Source organism: Kryptolebias marmoratus, linkage group LG8 (genome assembly GCF_001649575.2).
Source record: "Kryptolebias marmoratus isolate JLee-2015 linkage group LG8, ASM164957v2, whole genome shotgun sequence".
Classification (NCBI taxonomy): Eukaryota; Metazoa; Chordata; class Actinopteri; order Cyprinodontiformes; family Rivulidae; genus Kryptolebias; species Kryptolebias marmoratus.
The window spans coordinates 13,906,132-13,926,477 of NC_051437.1; the positions used below are offsets into that span (position 1 = coordinate 13,906,132).

The 20,346-nt window shown below is 43.7% G+C and overlaps 1 protein-coding gene across 1 annotated transcript in view; it reads right to left on the reverse strand.

Annotated features, from left to right (window-relative positions):
* Positions 1-2,447: 2,447 nt before the first annotated feature.
* Positions 2,448-20,346, reverse strand: part of LOC108235264 (metabotropic glutamate receptor 7-like) — an 88,722-nt gene continuing 70,823 nt past the window's right edge. Inside the window, exons 8-10 of the mRNA XM_017415162.3 lie at positions 15,026-15,961; positions 7,762-8,020; positions 2,448-3,405 (exon numbers count right to left, since the gene is read on the reverse strand). Of these exons, the coding sequence (XP_017270651.1) occupies positions 3,356-3,405; positions 7,762-8,020; positions 15,026-15,961 (1,245 nt within the window). The 3' untranslated portion in view covers positions 2,448-3,355. The remainder of the gene's footprint in view (positions 3,406-7,761; positions 8,021-15,025; positions 15,962-20,346) is intronic.

Sequence of the window (20,346 nt, forward strand, 5' to 3'; positions counted from 1 at the left end):
TGTTGCTCTGTGGAGCAACAGATAAGAAACAGAACTCAGTGGCCCCAGACTAATATATTTACTCAGAAGAAGAAGAAGCACTTTGAAACGCTTCTGGCGTTACTCTTGAAAAAAACAAAAAAAAAAACAACAACAGCAAAAACAAACAGCACATCAGCTGTAAGGCCACATAATTTCCTCCTGAGCTTCCTTCGGATGATAATTGGTGGCTCTGAGGAGCTGCAGATGTTCTGGTTCAGGTCTAACCAGTGGCTATCTTACTGTACCTCTAATTAGAAAATGTCAGGATGTGATGTTAAACCGGACTGTTTTCCTGAGCTCAAAAAAAAAAAAAAAAAAAAACCTGCAGGGGAAAGGATCATAGTGCGCTTCTGAGTACAAGATACAGAAAAGAGGGAAATAAGAAGACTGAAGAGTGTCTTTATGCACCCTGTGTTATATCAGGCTTCACTTGGTCACTGACGGGAAGCAGATAAGGTTTCACTCCGGCTGCAGTTGGATAATTGGACATTTATGGAGAGATAGGAGAGCCCAAGGCCCAGGAGCCATGAAACAGAGCTAATCTAGACTCAGCATCAGTAAATTGTCTGTGAAAGAGCGCATCAGGAGCCCTGACAAGATAAAGAAGGCTTTCCTCAAAGGCGGAGCTGGACCGAAGTGACACAAAAACCCAAGACAGAAGAAAAAAGCCTGGGCCCCTTTTTTTTTGGTGCCGGGGACTTTTACATGTCACATGAGACGCTCACTGAGACGTGCGTTTTTCGCGGCGCGGCCGTGTCACCTTGTCATCCAAATTGGGTCATGCAAGTCTTGTAATTCGTCTGACAGCGAAGACAGCTTTTGACAACCGGGTGACTCAGAAGCTCAGAGGAGACGGAACTTTTGGCAAGCCCGCTTAGAGTCTAGAAAACATTTTTTTTTTGTTCAGAATCAAATAAAATAACTTGCGTAAACCCGGAGCCACAGTGCAAACAGGGTGATTGTCAGCCATTTACGGCCGAGAACTCGACTCTCCTGACGCGGTTTGTCTCGCACTCGGTCGTCTGTGATTAGTTTCCTTCCTTTGATGTATTTCCCATTTGATTCTCACAGGAAGCTGCTGCCTTCGGAGCAGGTGCACGCCGAGCAGGTGGGCCATTACGTAGGAGCCTTGAGAGACTGGAGTCCACGCTTCGTACTATTTTAGGGGGATGAAAACCATTCCTGTATCCGCCTTGCTTTTCAACCATCCTTTCAAGGACCTCTCTCGCTTTTTGTTTCGGTACCAAGGTGCAAAAGATCTTTCGCTTGAGCGGTTTAGTCTTTTCTTTTTTTTTTTGATGAGCTGCAAATCTAAACTCAGTTCAGCCCCCACTTATTACTCGCACACAGACTCTGACACAGGCAATTAATTTGCCCGGGGAGAGGGTAGTCTTAATTGGGTATAAGTGGGATTTTTCTTGGCTGTGTGCAACAAAAAGAGGCCAAAAAAATAAAATTGAAAAAAAAATGACAGCCTGCACGAATGAAAAGTGAAGAACCATCTGGTCCCATAGGAGCCGAAAGAGACGCCTAACAAATGGACAGAGAAACAACAGAAAACCTGTGTGATGGAGAACACCATTCCCCTCCCTCCTCGATTCTTCTCTCTCTTTGACCCACGCAAACACACACACACCCGGAAAGTAGTCGCCATACATCACTTGGCCCAGCCTCGAGGGGAGACGCTCACTCTCTGGAGAAGCTGAGGTCTCTCATGCGTGGCCTCTTCATATTTTTACACGATGATCAATATTGAAAATAGTAAAGTGATGCTTGTAGGCAGGAGGGAAGGAGTTGTGGGGTGGGGTGGGGGGATAAAGAGCAGTCAGGGCGTAATGGCTTGGTCATGAGCATTACAAATCGACCCGACGTGTTGTATCACTCTGGCAGGTGATTGGTGGTGAAACTTGGAGAGGGCCAGCCGCGAGAAACAGAAACAAAGGATGAGACAGGAAGCGAGCAGAGGGGGGGTGAACGCCCTCTCCTCTCGCCAGGCTCCACCGCTGCTCAGTGAGCTCACTAATATGCTCGGTGAAGGGTGGAGACAGTAAGCCATCAGCTCCTAGGAGCCCATTAATTGTGCCAACCCACAGGCGGCTCTGCGGCGAAAACACGAAACAGACAGACAGAGTCACCGAAATCACCACGGCGCGCCGCTCGGTTTCCTTGTATAAACGATAACAAATGTTTTTATTACATGTTCATAAATTGACAGACATCACAACATACTTGCATGGCTGCTGATGTGAATGTTCCCCCACCACCCCCTCCATGAGGTCAAACAGACCCCCCCTGGTACAAAAACTATATAAAACAAACATGCTTCCAGATACACTTTAAAGCCATATTCCTTTTTTTTTTTAAACAAAGTTCACACTTGCTAAAAGGAAAACAAACTGCAGAAGGATGCAGAAGCTCATCGTCAGTTTCTGAATTTATTTTTCTTCTTTTCTTTTCTCTCATTTTTTTTTTTTTTTTTGTTGTTGTCGAGTTTACATCAAGTAGAACAGACGTACATTGGCACATGCAAAGTGAACACTTTGTGGTGCTTTTCATTACCATCCAAATCCAAACCGAACAAACACTAGATATCGATTTTGTGTTCTCAAAACATGAAAATACTCTCAGGTATTTACAAAAAATATACATATATACTCACAATGCCCATCACTCCAACATAAAAAAAAGAAAAAAAAATCAAAAATGAGGAAAAAAATCTAGTCTTGGATTGATCCGAGTTTAATTTGTTTGAAAGGAAACACTGTGTGTGGCAGAGCTCGCTGTTCAAGGTTCTTTTAAAATCAACTCTGAGAGGAAACGACGCACAGAAGAAACAAACAAAATAAACTCACCGAAACAATACGAAAACAACAAATCAGGTAATGGACACCCCAAGAGAATTATGGCTTTAATGACATTTCTTAAAGAAAATATCTCGAAGCAAATCCGCTGTCGGGTTTTGTGTTTGTCCTCATCCCCCGGTGACCCCCTATTTTTTTTTTTTCTCCGCCGGGCGAGTTCGCCTCTGTCAGGGCCGGCGAAGTGGGGCCACGAACAGAAACTTACAAGCCGCAGTTTGGTTCTGAGGCCTCGGCCCAGTCCCGCAGGCCCGGAGCTCCTCTGTGGCGTCTGTTAGGGACTCATGCGTCACGCCTCAACAAGGGCTGGATGCAACCCACGGTCCTGGAGTGCATAGGTGCTGCAGGTGGTGCTGGGATGCCTGCGCTCTTGTCTTCCTCGCTCTGATCTCGCTTTTCCAATCACACACGGCAAAAAAGGAAAAAAAAGAAGAAAAAAAAGGGAAAAAAGAACAAAGCAGTTGTTTCCAAGAACATCAGATCCTGAGGTTGTTGTAACTCACATATGTTTTCTTGGTTGCTTGACCTGTGAAGCAAAGCAAAAATAAAAAAAAAAAAGAGGAAAAAGAAAAAGTTAGACTTACTTTGATCTCTGCTCGAACAAAGTAAAAGCAGGAAAAGAAAGCCTCCTGCAGAGGTAAACAGACATCATCTACTTTGGAGGGAAAAAAAACGAACTGTGGTTCTGCTGTGCTGTGAATTTTTATCACCAGCTGCGTGCAATCAGAAGCAATATTTCCCGGACTCGTGTATCATTTCAACTCGCATGGCCCCCGCGTAAAACCTCACTTTCTATTTTCAGACGTTAACTAGTGATAAAAAAAAAAAACGAAATAAATCACAAACACCACAAAAGTGGGCACCAAACAAATGCTAGGGCATGCAATGTGATCCCAGTCTAGATTACCATGGAAACGCATCAGAATGTGGCCGAGTGCCTAGTTGGCGTTTGTGTTTGTGTGTCCTGCTGCAAAGCTTTCATTATGAGAACCAATTTAAGTCTCAAAACCGTCTGAGTGAAGCTTTTTTTATTTATTTTGCAAACCTGGGTCACTCTTGCTCGCAGTGACTTTGTGAAAAGGATTGTTTTATGGGAAAGGTTAATTTTAGAGTTAATATCGGTCTTGGGACCGGGGTGATGTTTGGATAATGTGTGTGTGTGTGTTGCTGTGTGTGTGTGTGTGTGTGTGTGACTGAACTGACTGGGAGAAAAATATGAATGTAGTCAGCAAACCGGCAGCACTATGGAGGTGTGTGTGTGATGCAACGTCGGTGTGCTGCAGAAGGTCGACGCGCGTCTCCTTAATCCCAGACGTTGCTCTTAATTCTCACTCTGCTGCTTTAATGTTGCCATGGCAACCAGCTCCCATGGGCTATGCAATTAAAATCGCACCATTTCTTTACAGCTGCATTTTGTGGACTCTGCTTGCAAGTATGATGAATAAAACATCAGTAAGTGTACAGCAGATCCGAGCTGGTAACAGTCTTCAGGAAGATTTTTGAGAGAGATATGCTTTTTTTTTTTTTTGCGTGTGTGTGCGTGCGTGTGTGTGTGTGCGTGTGTGTGCGTGTTTACCAGTCTGGGGCAGATTCATTTACCTTTGCTTCCCTCTTTAATTTGTCATACTGAAAGCAGATTATGTTATCTCACTCTGCACCTTCTCTTTATGTGTGGCTCTGGCTCCTCTTGCAGTGGTCTTCATCGTTATTAAAACAAATTCAATCGAAAGCGAACGAAGGCATCCCCACACACACGCGGCCATTGAGAAAAATTGCACTGGACGTTGAATCAATTCTGCAAAATTGCGGGGCAAACGCTCCCGTCTGAGAGGCGTAATCATGAAGATATTACACCATATCAAAACCAATGTAAATTGGCAGAATTGCTAACGCTCCAAATCTCATAAATCACTCGGCGTCATCTCCTGCAGGGCTGATGATGGTCCCTGAAAAGGGAGGTGGTTGGCGCTCTGATGGTTACAGGAATTGACGGACAGTCTCCGGGGACGGTGGAGCCACAGTTCAGGTTTCAGGGCGGTCATGCACATGAATTCGCCATTAATAAATGTCACTTCCACTGTCGCTAAAAAGGAAAGGCTAAAAAAAAGTGGGGCGGAAGGGATAGGGCGAGAAGATGTGGGAGAGATAGAAGGTGAGAGACACAGGAAGCAGATGACACCGCTCGCTTTGGGGACTTCCCTCCAGAGGTCGAGGATTTTTAATGTGCAGCTGCAACAGATGTTCCGATTTTACCCTCCATTCTACGCATGTTTTCAGCCAACGAGCCACATGTGTGAAAGGCAAGGATATGTCCGCCATCGCAACGTGCGCACCTCACACGTACAGTTTTGCGCACGCTCGCAGACATGCAACAGAGCTCTTTGCGCCCACGGTGCACGAGCGCGACGACGGTTTTTCTCCGCGTGTCGGGTGTTTGGAGAAATTCCCCGGAAGAATCTGTTGGCTCCGAGGCACAACTCAGAGCGGGGTTGACGAGCCGGAGCACCTGTGGACGCCATGATTGCAGAACGTGATTAGAGGAGTTGTGGGAGAGGAGGCGGGCGGGGGAAGGCTGTGATGTGCGATTTGCATGAGCTGTCAATCTTCTCTGTCTTCATCCTGACAGTTAAAGATAGCAATAAGTTTCCAAAGTAAAGTGTCTAAAATCTCTCTTTTTTTTACCCCCCTCAGTAATCTGTCGATCAGCCAGCTCTGATATCAGCAGCAGGTATAACACTGCCTAACGTCTCGACACAGACTAAAGATTCTGAACCAAAACAAACCTAACCGTGGGAATACACGCGTACTAATACCCAGCATTATCTTAGCTAACAGGATCACGCTCACTGTTTCAGATGAAGGGGGGTGCGAGTAACGCACAGCAACACAGACAGATTATCTCCCTAAATATTCGGAGCGACAAAGCTTCTGCTTCTTAACATCTCTCCTCGGCGCAAGTTTCCCACCTTCCCGGCGCGGCTCGCTGTCACGCACTTTGAGCTAAAGGTTGAGACTTTTGTCAGGATCCGAGACAGCTCGGCCTCCTGCAGACAGCGTGACAAGCAATTCCAGCCACCAAATTAAATCAGTCAAATTGAATTTCTAATAAACAAAGACAAAAACTATATATACATGAAAGATTCATGAAAGAAGAAAAACCAAATCAGATTTGTGTTCTGAGGAAAATTCCGCTGCAGATTCATGACTCCTGGCCTTTGGACGGGCTTTATTCATTCATTCGGGATCAAACAGAAACAGCCACTAAAATTCAGTGTTTATAGATTTTACCCACAGAGTCAAAAACAGAGAGAGAGAGAGAGAGCGCTCTCCCAATCATTGTCTCATCAGAATTTGTGATGTCGTGGAGGATCCAAAATGGCTGCCAAAACGGCAGCAATGTCAACAAACACATGAAGACATGCCGTCTTTGAAGAGATGTAGGTCTTCAGCTACTAGATGTTCCTAAAATTCAACACACTGGCGTAAAATCCTGTCAGCTACATGAAATGAACACCATGAAAGCCGAGCGAGGCAGCGGAGAGCCAGAAGTCAGCAGGGAAGCTGAAGTTCTGAGAATGTGCATTGGACTGATGGGTTGCCAACATCCAGCCCTGGAACATCCTGTCTTTAGAAAAATATAGTGACAATGCTGGTGTAAAACTCAAACATGGCTGACAATTAAAATCAACACAATGACATGTTGTAGGATCCAGACTGGAAGGGGCTGGACCTTCAGGGAAATCAGGATATGTGCACTTTAATTCTACAGCCAAATTAGTGCAGTTATAACATGCACACGACTCAGGCAAGACGACAACAAGCTGACTGTTTCCTGTTTTGATAAGGATCACGTGACGAGCGCGCCCTCTCTGTTTTTACCTCTATGGTTTCTTCAGTTATAGAGTTTTACTGTGTTGATAAAGTGTTAATATCTTTTAAAAAACGGCATGATTACCTGGTAACATTTCATCTGTTTGTCATTTACAAGCCGCTCTTCTTTTAAAACACGTTATGAATATTTCCTAATCTTGGAACAATTATTATCAGACTGTTAAAATGGACCACAACTAAAGGCTTTTCTGCAGCGAATGCATGTTGTTTTTTAAGGCAGCGCTCACAGGGAAGTCTCCAAAGTGTCTTAAAACATTTGCGGGGGTTCTCCGTGTCCATGTGTGAGCAGCAGAGGCGTGCCACCATGTAAGCGCATTCAAAACAATTGTGCAACAGATTTTCTTTCCAAATGCCCACAGGGTCATTGCGGGTGTCTAAAACCTTTCTCAAGAGCGCTAAAGCTGGATTCTGACACAGAAAACATTTGATAAGTATTAATAACTGGCCCAATTCGTCAAATATTAACTGCATTGGGCAAAAGTATAATGTGCATGGCTAAGAATCGACTGTTTTGCTGGCTGTGCATGACAACAAGCAACGATTTTTAAAAAAGATTTCCACTCAAAACACAGCTGCACGGCTCTCTGGTCACAAACATTCAGAATTCAGTGAGTCTGCGATGGAAAATTTGTACATTTTCTGCAATTATCCCACAATTCTTACACATTTGTTACACTGTTTACCAACTAGTCTCCAACAGTCGCAGCCCAGTGAGATGCTACCTTTACTAAACATGTGGTAAATGACAATACAATAAGAAATGTTTTCAAACTATTTTATTAATTCCGTTCATTTCTTATTAATACTGATGATAACCATAAGTGATGGTGTATCTAAAGAACAGATTTGGATTTTTAACTCAAGAAGCATTTGACCAGAAGCTGTTTTTTTTTTGCATTCGAGAGCTGTGATCTAGTTTAAGCCTGACATTCAGGGTGCACACGTGTGCGTATTTGTACTTGGTGACGTGTCCTCACAGTGTCATACTCACTCATAGGGTCAGCAGCAGCAGGAGGGTTCTCGCACAGCTCTGTCTTGGCCTCACCGTTGGGCCTCTCGCTGGGCTTCTGAGACAGACGGGATGACATTGTGGCAGCGGTGACCACAGCCTTGAAGCTACGCTTCCTCTTCTGGACGTTCAGCTCCGGGTGGAAGATAATGATGTACACCTTGGGCATGTAGAGCATGCCCAGTGCAACCGAGGCACTGAGGTTCATGGAGATGGTCAGAGTGGTTGTCTGAATGTACAGCTGGAAAAGAAGCGCAGACACAGAACAGTGGATTTCAGCACAGACTACCACAGCAGCACACAACATGAAAAATGTGTCTCTCTTGTGTTTGGGATAACATTTCTTTTCTGCAGGCCTGGCATTCCTCGAAGGAATATGTATCGCCCACCGCCTTTCATGCTGGAGTTTCACACAGAAATCATTTCATGTTGAGAAATGACAGAGTTCTTCTGTTTTGGTCAAACCTTAAAAATAATGTCATGCGCAGTCTCACACAATATAATACTGTGTGAGATTATAATAATAATCCTGTTAGTCATTCACGCGACATATATATATAATATATATGTCGCGTGAATGACTAACAGCTACTACCACAGCAAATTTTAGCTCAATATCTATAAAATAGACTGAATTACATAGTTTTTTTTTGTTGGTTTGTTTCTCAGGTCAGTTGACTGTGGCATCCATCTTGAATTAGCTTGGCTCCAATAACTAATAAGTTGTAGAGATACATTCAGTGTTTTTTTTTCTTTCTTGAAAGTTTGGTTAAAATCCATCAAGGGGTTCAAGTGGAGATATTTTGCTAACAGTCAGACTGACTCCATATAGTTACTGGCAAAGTTTGAAACAAAGATCTTGTGCAATATTTCTGTTTTGACGACTCATTTAATACCCCACTAAATTTTTTGCCATTTTCTTGTGTATTTTTTAAGGTTAGTTGACGGTGGCGGCCATCTTGACTCCAGTTGACTCCAAAGGTTGAGTAGCTGGAACATCAAGCGGTTACTTTCCACAAGTTTCACTGCATTTTGTCCAGCGGTTCATAGGATATTTTGGGAACACGCAGACCCAGACATGATAATAATCGCCTGCCTCCGTCTTGTGGCGGAGGGCGATAATAAAAAACAAGTACTGTACACTCCTGAGCAGCCTGATGAGACAAAGTCTAATAATAGCATTTGCCCCATAACTAAATCTGAGCATACACAGTGGAAAAAAAAGTGCATTTTTTTTGTTCTTTTCTTTAGTCTCGCAACAAAACGCCCTACAATCACACGTGCCATCAGAGGTTACGTATCTGTCTTGTACTACTTGCTTTTTTTTTTTGATGACTATTTTTAAAATTCTCATAACAAGACTCAGGTTTTTGATACCCGATCATAGCTGGCATTTGCACGCTCCGCAGCTGGCAGGGGAAGACTTGTTTGTTCGTTCGTTCAGTAAAATAATCCAGCAGCTTTTGTCAAAGCCTGACCTGCAGCTACACACTCCAGACAAACACAGCTGAGGTGTTTTAAAGAGCGGAGCTGAATCATCGTCATGACTTCATCGAAACGCCCCAACATGGCCTCCTTTCTGCCAGGCCTACAGTTAACTGGATGAATGAAACGAACTGTCAGAAAGGATCAGAGCCCTGACACACTCCTTTTCCTCTCCCTGTGTATTATACGTTTCAAGTCACTACTTACGCAGCTCATTTCTTCCCCTACAAACGCTTCCTGCTCCTGGGTGCGTTTTAATGTATATTTTTTTTGAGCAGTGCAACAGAAGCCTCAGCGTGACCCGAGAAGAACGGCGTCTGTGGCAAACAGCAGGTTAAAGTTTGTTTTTCCTGCTGCTTTGATTACAATGGAAGCAGCCCGTTGAAAGCGCTTGCTTCTCACAATCACGAACAGATTATTTATAAGGCTGCCGCTTATGTAACAGGAAATGCTCCCCGCGCCGCGTTCCTTCTCGGCGGTTACGTGGCACTTTTTTTTTCTTTCTTTTTTTTTGCATTGATAACCCGTAACCGAGAGCAGTGCATTTGGAATTCTGAATGCTAAACATCGGCTTCATTAAAATGTAGTGATATCACAGGGAGCCGGGGAAGTCAGTCAATCAGCAGTCATGCGAGAGCCTCTTGTTTCATTAAGTGTCCTGGAGGAGAACGAATGGCGTCGAGAAGGGGCATCATTGTTTCAAGAGCTCCCTCACTAATCTACTGCACTTGAAAGCGTCAGCTATCACTTATACTGTACGCTGCCTCTCTCTGTCAGTCAGCGATAATGTGGACGTGGGGGCGAGGACACAACTGTAAACACATTATCCACCGCTGCGTATCTGCGGAGAGGAGGGACGCTCATCGAATCAGTGAGAGGAAGAAATGTCACCATTTGCATACAAGCTTTCTTTGTAAATATCATTAATGGTAATTTTGATCAAAACCGGTCTCATTTACATGTGAGACTCGCATCCTTTGGTCTTCAAATACTAAAAAAATAAAAATAAAGAAACCCAAAAAACTACTCAGATGCTTGACATCTACATGCCAATGCACTAAACCGCTCCAGTCTCCTTTCACCGCCTCCTGCTTTGGCTGTGCAGCAGCTTCAGAGGCAGCGATCTGGCCCTTACACCATGCATTAATAACCGTATAAATATCACAGTGCACCCTGTTCTGTCACTCCAAGTTAATGTCAGGTCTTAGCTGTGAAGTGGCGGCGTTCCTGGCTAGATTTTTGGGGTATCCAGTCAAGGCGCTCAGGTGGGTTCAAACGGATAATCTTTCCCCTGCGCTTTGTTTTCCCTGTTTGGTGATCGGTAACCTGTCTGGTATCCATAGCAACACTACGGAGTTTGGTGCAAGCAACTAAAGACAGCTGGAAGAAGTTTTTAATGAGATTCTGACACCTTAGAATCTGTAATCCCACTGACCCTGTCAGAACTGAGCTTGTGATCATGCAGGGGAGATGATTCGGGTTAACAATAAGTTTTTGCTTACACAATTATACACACACACACACACACACACACACACACGCCCGCGCACACGCACACATAAGCATGTGTAGGTATGTGGGCTTTCAACCCCGTTAATGCTGCTACACATATGCACAAACACACGTAAACACACCACATCCAATCCCTTTTCTCACCGTCTCTAATCACAGAGACAGGATGTTTGATTTTTTTTTTATTGTGCCTCTATGTGAGCTTGACCCAAATTCGGCGCCCCTCTCAGCTACCACTCGAATGTTTAGCTTGTCACAGAGCATTCATAATTAATTCCTTTTGCTTTAACATAAATAATTACATGAAGTCATTTTCACAACTGCTTAGCAACTCTCTATTTATAGCCGCGGTAATGATTTATTTAAATCCTCATCAGAGGAATCAGAAAATGCTCGCTTTTAAATTTTACATCTCATTGACAAACCGAACGCCGACACGCAACCACAACAAGCCGCGCGCTTTCCACCGCGACAGAAAGCCGAGGAGGGTGTTTCTCATAATTATACCCACCTGGGATGGGCTCACAGCACAGGTAATTTTATTGGGTATGGTTTGGAACAAGAACCGCGCCGAGTGATAAGGACTTGATTCAGTAAGTGACAATTAGGATGCTCTCTGCCCCGTTCGAGCACGCCTTACATAATGAATCCAGGGGATTTACAGTCCCCTCCCAGCTACCTGGATGTCTTTTGTTGTTTTGGGTGGCCTACTTTTCTTAACTGGCTCCGAGTCATGCATACTTGTAGGTGGCTTTGTGCTGCGAAGCTCTGTTACATACAGGAGACGGCGCTTTCTGTGTCACCGGCTCTGCCTGCAGTTTGACTCAGCACAAGCGGGGTTGAAGCGGAGGGTTGTGACACATGTAACTCACTCTGCATGTGCTGGAGTGGTCTAACAGCCAGAACCAGCTGAGGAAATCACTTTTGATGTGCTCTTGAGGGGAAACTTTCGTAATGCTGCGTAAAGATTAACCTCTAGGAGGGTCTTAATTGGAGAGGATAGGATCAGCTCTTTTGAAGTGGGGTTCTGAGGAAAAATGATAAACAATATGTAAGTTGTTGTAGATAGCTCTCTGAGTCACCTCAGCTTGGAGACATGGTGTTTAACCAGATTGGAGAGAGAGGACAGGTTTTGGGAGGACTTGATAGCTATTAAAAAGCACTACTTTGAAGAAAACAGTAATTATTGCAGAGGAGACTTTACGCCTCTGTAGAAGCACAAACCCTTCCAATCTAACAATGTACGAAGAAATGAAATATGCAGGTTAGCAACACTGAGGATTACAACCAAAGCAACAGTCTTGATAATGAATTTATTTGGCACCAAATTTGGCCCAAATAAAGAAGAAGCCAACTACATGCCCTCTGGCTGGATAGCATTTGCATTCTTCCTCAAGGGTCTCTCACATGGAATACAAAATGTGGCCTCTAACATAATTATTTTATACAGATATTATTTGCATTTTAAAGTGCTATCTGAAAGTTTACATTTTAAAATTCACCCTTTTTTTTAGTATTTTTCTTCTCATATTTAAGTGGTTTGCAACCGACCTGTATTAACTTCATGCGCAGCATGAATTACAGAGTAATTAGGGGGTTAGCAATTTTTTTTTTCACCATTTTGTCAACTCAGGGAAGTGTTGCTTTTTCTCTGCCTTACAGTTTTTACCAAGACGGTCGGTGCAGCAACAAAACTGTGGGGTCATCGCAATTTTAGCTTTGCAGCTCCGAGTTCTGTAAAAACCGATGTCACACTTTCCGTTCCTTAATAAATAAACACAGGCTCAGGTTACGAATCGAACTACAACCTGTCTTTCTCTACACTACACTGGGCCAGTTCTGGCTTTTCGCTGGCAGTCAAGGCTGCTCGAGGTTTAATGCATTAAAGAAGCGATAGGGGAATTTCACATATTCTATTTAAAAGACTCCACATCTCCTCAATAAGTGTCAAGTCCAGCTCCGGTTAAAGGGCCGTTGTTAGCAGAAAAAAGGGAAGATTAGAAGTTGCATTTTTTTTTATATATATAATTGGCAGAAAGCTTCAGTGAAAAAAAAAAAAAAATTCTCCTGAACTACGTCAAAAGGTGAAGGTTCTAAGAGTTTCCTCCAGTAGTTTCTAAAATGCAGGTCCACGCTCAATGTAAACAAAGCACGTGGCTGAATCCCCCAGAAGCTAATCTGCATACTTTGCTCAACAAATCTAAGAGTAAATATGTGCCAGTACTTCAAATTTGTCAAACTTCTCTCTCCCAAATGGCTCTTCCATGGACGTCGACATTGTTGACCTATTTCCAGTCGCTTCGACTGTTTCCGTACGTAAACAAACACACGTGGCAGCTGGCAGCCACTGACAAATTTTGAATTCAAGGACGCATTAGCCATCAACATCAGAAAAAAAAAGTAGCTTTTAAAGCTATTTAGAAAAACTGCATGTTGACTGTGTGGTTTTGATTTCCAAGTCTGTTCAAACGGCTGATCCAGCTGATGTCCAGAGCTGACTAAATGTGGAGGCCGGTGACTCTCACAGTCACAAACTTGAAAACGCAGAGTAGCCAGTGGAGCAGCTGCAGGTGCACGGGAGGCAGAGGGGGATGCTACGTGATCTCTTGTCACTGCTTTCACATGACTTCCCTCAATACAGAGTGTGAAAGGGCAAAACCAGAGGAAGAGGAGGGCGGGAGGGGGAGAGCCACAGGTGCGGAAAAACAAGGACATCTAAATAGTGTGGAGCTTAAGAAATAATACACTCGGCGTGGTTACAACTACTGCTGCGAGACAAGGTTAGGACATCGGTGGCAGCTGGTATTCACTGTCCTCAGTGTTAGGGAGAAAAAAAAAAAAGATATTAGGTGTGAGAGAGATTACGCACATCTGAGTGGGTGTTGATCCACATCTGCTCATGAGAACACAACCCAGGCAAGTTTCCTACAAAATGAGGCTACAGTCAAACGCGCTACATTTAGCCTCTAATAGTTCAGAAATGCTGAAATATACACGAACAAACGGACACAGCATCAATCTAATCTGCTCTCTAATTACACTAATTCTTTATTTAAGCTCTGGCGTCGAACGAGCCTGTGAATTCTGCTTAAACAGAGGCAGGCTGTGAAAAGGCGTGTTGAATATTTAACCATAAAAAGATTGAAATGTTGAGTAAGATGGTCTCAAACAGCCTCGGCTTCTACACTTTTTTTTTTTTGCTGCTACTGAGACATGCCGAGACACTTCTCACTAGCGGTGGCTGGGGGATTAGGCAGAGATGCACCCCCAGAAGACGTTCCACTAAGAAGCTGTGGTGTGAACCAAGACAAGTCGTGTAAGGCAAAATCCGGTGTGAAGAAAGAGTTAACCGCATAAAAGGGGAAAGATAAACACATTACTGCTTCGCTAGTTGCCGCAAGTAACATAATGAACTCCTAATCGCTGCTGAGGGTGTAATTCATCTATGAAATCAGCTGCAAATTGAGATGAGGAAAATCAGTTTCTGATCCATCTCATGCGGGAGCTTAGCAGGAAGGATATTGAGCGGCGCGTCTCTCAAAAGGTTAGGAGTAACACTTTCCTGTCAGCATTGATATTCTGTCAGTGGAAAACTTCCCCTTCGGCTCCGTCATGTACACACACGGGCCTGCCGAGCAGCACGCGAGTCAGGCAGATGAATGCATCTGTATTCTGCTCAGCGCTGGCCTGATAAGCAGCAACTAACACCGAAGGTCAGGATGTCATTCTCTCAATCAACTCCAGCAGCGCACAATGTCAAATGCTTCGTTGAGTGCGGCTGTCAAGAGATGGAGTATGTTTACCCCCTCCGTCCAATTTCCCCACCCATCCCGCCTCCTCCTGGTCCTTGTCATCCCCTGCCTCCCCCTCCGACGACTTGCCCGCTCTCTACGGAGAAAAAGCAATCATGGAACATGTAGAGTGCTGTGCATGAACGCGACACGAATGGCACCTTAACTCCTCCTCCACCTTTACATTCCTATTTCTTGCCGTCAAGCACCCGCAGCAGGTTCTGGTCAGAGCCATCGAGATTCATCACATATCGAAGCCACTAGACGTGTGTGCGCGCGCGTGTTTGTGTTCCCGTCGTACATTGTGTGTGCTTTCAATTTGTGCTTGTGCATATGTTTGGACAAGATAAAACCAGGGCAGTAGAACTGAAAGGAACACTTGTGAAAGGAAGGAGGGAGACAGACAAAGAGTGGGGTGGTGACAGAGTGAGGAAGCACTAGAGAAAGAAATGACTCACCTTCTCCGCTGACTGGGCTGTGCCAAAGAAAATTGGGATGAAGGCCAGCCATACTATGCAAGTGGTGTACATGGTGAAGCCAATGGGCTTGGCTTCATTGAAGTCTTCTGGTACATCCCGGGTCTTGATGGCGTAGATTGTGCAGGTCACCATCAGCAGGATGCTGTAGCCCAGCGAGCAGATGATTTGGAGGTCCGTGATGTCGCACTTCAGCACGCCGCGGGCCAGCATGGGGTTGATGGTCTTTTGCTCGTCGTAGTCGATGATCGTGTTTGGCGGGTCGACGGCGAACCACACCAGCACCCCCAGCAGCTGCACGGAGATTAGGCTGGACGTGATGGCGATCTGCGAGGTGGGACTGATGAAGCGTGGGGCCGTGACCGTCTGCTTGCCCTGCTCGAAGATCCGATAGATCCGGTTGGTCTTGGTGAGCAGGGCGGCGTAGCTGATGCACATGCCCAGGCCCAGGAAGATCCTCCTGAAGGCACAGACGGCCACGTCGGGCTTGGCGATCATGAGGAAGGTGATGATGTAGCAAAGAAAGATGCCAGTCAGCAGCACGTAGCTCAGCTCTCGGCCAGATGCCCGCACTATAGGCGTGTCATTGTAGCGCACGAACGTTGCCATCACGAAGATGGTGGCGATGATCCCGAGCATGGCCAGGAAGACGGGGATAACTGCCCAAGGTGAGTGCCACTCCAGCTTGATGATGGGGATGAGCTGGCAGGCGGTTCTGTTGGAGTTGGGCCTCTTGTCGTAGGCACATAATCTGCAGGAAGTCTCATCGTACTGGTACTGGTACCCATCACACAGCTCGCAGTGCCAGCAGCATGGCATGCCCTTTACTTTCTTCTTCCGCTCCCCAGTTTTGCAGGGTAGACTGCACACAGAGTTGGGCACCTCCTGCTCACCATCTGGCCACTGAAGCTCCTCCAGCTGGGAGAGATGTGACAGGAAGAGGAGTCAGGGACTGTGACATAAGCAAGACGTATCCAAACAGGATGTCAATTTGTTGTACAAACACAACATATTAACCTCCCACAGTAGATAGGAAAGATTAACTTACTACCGTACAGCAGCTTTCTCAACAGTTTTTTTCTTAAAGGGACTGTTTTCCAATACTTGAAAATAATTAAAATCACCATAGCAACAGAGACTACTTTTGTTCAGTGAAATAAAAATAAATGTGAATTGCAAAAGACATTAGGTTTTAATACAGAAGCCAGTGAGGTATGAAATACATGATGAGAAGGAAGGAAAATGGGATTTGGGTTCGCAAAACGTGACCGCTCGACTTTGCAGGCCCATTTCGAGTTTATGATCCTGTCAAGGAAAAGAAAAGTGAGGTATACAGAAGCACCATAAGGCTGTGCTAGAGTCCAAAAGGCCTTGAGGCATTTTATGATTCAAGCTAAAGCTCTACTAGTTTGAACATACAAGTCAGACTAGAAAGCCGTGACGAGATGGATTTCCATATTTTTGAGGAGGCAAAAAGAAAAAAAGAAAAGAAAAAAAAAAAAACCCCAGTACTCTGAGTTGGTATTTTGATTTATTTTGAAGGTGCACTGAACTTTGGCTTAAAAGCACCAGAACATCAAAGCTTCATCAACTCGGATTCACAGATCAGCGGTGAGTGACATGATACCAAAATAAATCGCTTGATCTCCAACACACCGAGGACCGGTTTACATCTGTCATTAACACGAGTCTTTGGTGATCCGATAACGAGTCGGCGCTTCGAAGTGTAAATGCCAACGTGCTCGGGACAGTTTTGGGGAATCACACAGAGCACATTCAGAGGTGGAGTTCAGGCTTTTATCCTGTAAAGTCAGATGTACCCTGGCCCACAAAGAAGGACCTCATACGGTTGTTGTCCTCCATATAATCAGGAGGATTTGTGTTCACTTCTTATTCTCATCACTGAATGCTCAAAACTAGTATTATAGGAAAATCTATAATAAGAACCTGAAGAGATAGTCTGGCAAGTTTTAAAGCAATGTTCTGTCAAATAGTTATCAATAGTTATACCCAGCCAAATGAGGGCCCCTCTTTTTGCTGAAGCTGCAAATGTGTCAGGATGTCAAATCATTGTTGGTCCAAATGTTTACTCAACTCCTGGTGGACTGACACCTCCACAGACTCTTTACCATCAGCATATACATGGTCTCTTCAGCGTCCTCTGTCCTCCCTCCAACTACCTCCATGTCCTCTCTATCTACATCCATATATCTCCTCTTTGTCTTTTTTCCTTCTACCAATATACCCACTGTCCCTCCTCTGCACATGTCCAAACCATCTCAGTCTGGCCTCTCTAACTTTATCTCCCAGTCGTCCAACCTGTGCTGTACCTCTGATGTCCTCATTCCTAATCCTGTCCATCCTCGTCCCTCCCAAGGAGAACCTGAACCTCTTCAGCTCTGCCACTTCCGGTTCTGTCTCCTGTCTTTTTGTCCCCCTGTCTCCAAACCAGACAACATAGCTGCTCTCACCACTGTCTTATAAACCTTTCCTTTGACCTTTGCTGCCACTCCTGAAACCTTTCTCCATCCACTCCATCCTGCCTGGACTCTCTTCTTCACCTCTTCACCACAAGGAAGGAACAGAAGATCACATCAAAACTGACCAGACTATCTTTTTAATGAGCAAGCTGTATTTTTTTTTCCAACAGGAAGAACAGTAAGTTTCACCATCTCAGGCTTCTAAATGAATTAATCCTTTTAACATTTCTGTACAGAGACTGGCCACAGAGAAGGATTTTTCTCTTGAAACGTAGATTATATAAAAAAAGAATTAACTTCAAGGGTGAACAACTTGGAAGATATGAAAAAGTTTAAACAGAACCCAACCAAATTTGTTTGAAGGAAAACACATCAGCATTAAATAGAATTCAAGGAATAGACAATCTGCAAACTGCGCAGTGGAAAAAAAGCTCCACTGACTGTTAAAAATAAAAAATCCTTTCCTGAGATTATTGACACGGCTTGTTAAACCTAAAAGTGACTATCAGACTTAAAAAAAACAACCTCTGCAGTCCCTGTTGCCCATCATCTTGTGTTCAAAAAGCAAAAAGTGTCACTTTTACACAAGTGATGCGTTCGCTAAAGATGTCACCGTGTTCTGCTGAGACTTAAAATGGCGTGTTTTTCCTTTTCTGTTTCTTTTTTTACCTACGTTTTGTTGCATCAATTGTCATGGCAATGAGCTGAAAACATTCTAAGATGTGTGTTTACTGAGTGATTGCTACACTGCTCTTATATTTACTCTGTGCAGATTTGATCAGATGGAGATAATAATATCAGCTTTTCTTGAGTTTCTTTCTTTCATTCCAACCCTTCCCTGGTGAGGAGGAAAAGTTTGTTTTCATTTATAATTATCCAAAAAGTATGTTTCTGCAAAAATAAAAACCGCCTCAGTTTGATGTCTCAGGCAGATTTGCAGCTGTTACTGAGGTTTCACGAAAAATGTCCTTTTTTCTCAGTTTTGAAATGAAACTTGATGTATTAAAGACGAACAGAACAAACATTTTGTAAATTTTTAACTTCTGTTGATACGCTCAAAGTCAAAGACTATTATTAGGACGTGAATTCCTCAAGACAACAAAGCCCCTTGTCCACATGAGGCCGATGGTTAGAGAAACCTGACACACACACACACACACACACACACACACACACACACACACACACACATCTGCAGCGTGTGTTTGTGTACCTGTATGACGAATGTGTTATTTCTGCGCTGTCTGGGTAGATTATCATCTGTCATTTATCAGGGGGCATGAAGGTGCCATTTGTTATTTGGACAATGAGCGGTGCTCTCTGGAAATCCTCCTGATTGCACACAGTGTGGAAACAGTAATGAGACCAACAGCTCTGTTGCCATGGAGACCAGAAGCAGGATTTTTTTTTGACACCTCGGACTCGTAGTTTTCTCCTGGGTTCTGCTTTAGCTGTTAATTTAAAAGTTAATTCAGCTTTCCGTGAGCTAAAACACAGTCACGGTGAACTCTTTTCGACGCCGCAAGCTGCTCAGAGCTCTTCGTGTGTTACGTTTGCAAACAAATATTTTTGTTTTATAATTTCTACACCTGTGCCATCAAGTCCCACTTACTGTACTTTAAATATCGCATTCTGGAGAGGCAGGATTCGTGTGTTCCCCTATAAAACGTCACAATTTACTTATTTATTTTTTTGCTTATTGGTACTTAAAATTAACTGAATATTGTGGAATTTTTGCTAGTAATTTGAAATCATGTTTTCCTTTCTTTAGTGTCCAAATGACTGATTAGAATAGATTCTGATGCTGCAACAATGAGATCAGTTATAGTACCAATAAACCAACATTCACTAATTCTTTTCTAAAGAGCTGCTCCGATTTTCATCTTCAGATTTATGTTATTCAGTGCCTCCATAACATAAAAAAATGACTTCATGATGGAGGTTTTACAATTTTCAGGATGTACTAAAAATAATATTACACAGTCACTGATTTCTGCTTTAAGATCCACGTTTTCCTGAGCTTCCAATCAACTTTAGACTCATGCACTCTTCAAAAATGCGATCATAGACCCATCGTGTACAGTTAAGCCAGCAGAAAACCTAATGAGCTACAGAAAGAGGTGTGTGAAAAATTCAGGTGTCAGTTTCCAACAGCATCAACATCTTCAGTAGATTCCTGCTGCCAGAAACTGAACATATAGTGTGTAGAGTCACACCAGGGTTGAAAACACGTCCTTTCTCCTCCTCGCACTCGGTGCTGTCGGGTTCTTTGACAGATGCAGTGTAAGCATAATGAAATCCAGCAACACAAAGAAAGTCTCACTGCTGTTTTCTTCCTTCTGCTTTTTAGAGCTGAACTTCTCCTACTGTGGCCCGTCTGATGCAGCCATGTCCAGGTTGTCTTTACTGGTCAAAACTCACCCGAAGGGAGCCACCAAAGAAAGTCTTTTTACTCCTTTTTACACATCAGCTTTAATTCCTACTTTTGTTTTCTCCTAAAACCTAAATAAAGGGCCTAGCATTCATCCGCTGGTTAAATTGTATGTTAAATTGCACAGACAGATTATTATTTTATTTGCATCAAAAGACACAAGTTAGGCTGAAAGTAAACCCTTAGTTTTTACTTTTCTGAAATGCAAATATTGTGCACATGTTGGTTTCATGCTTGGACATGTACAGGTGCTGGTCATAAAATTAGAATATCATGAAAAAGTAGATTGATTTCAGTAATTCCATTTAAAAAGTGAAACTTGTATATTATATTCATACATTACATACAAACTCATATATTTCAAATGTTTATTTCGTTTAATTTTGATGATT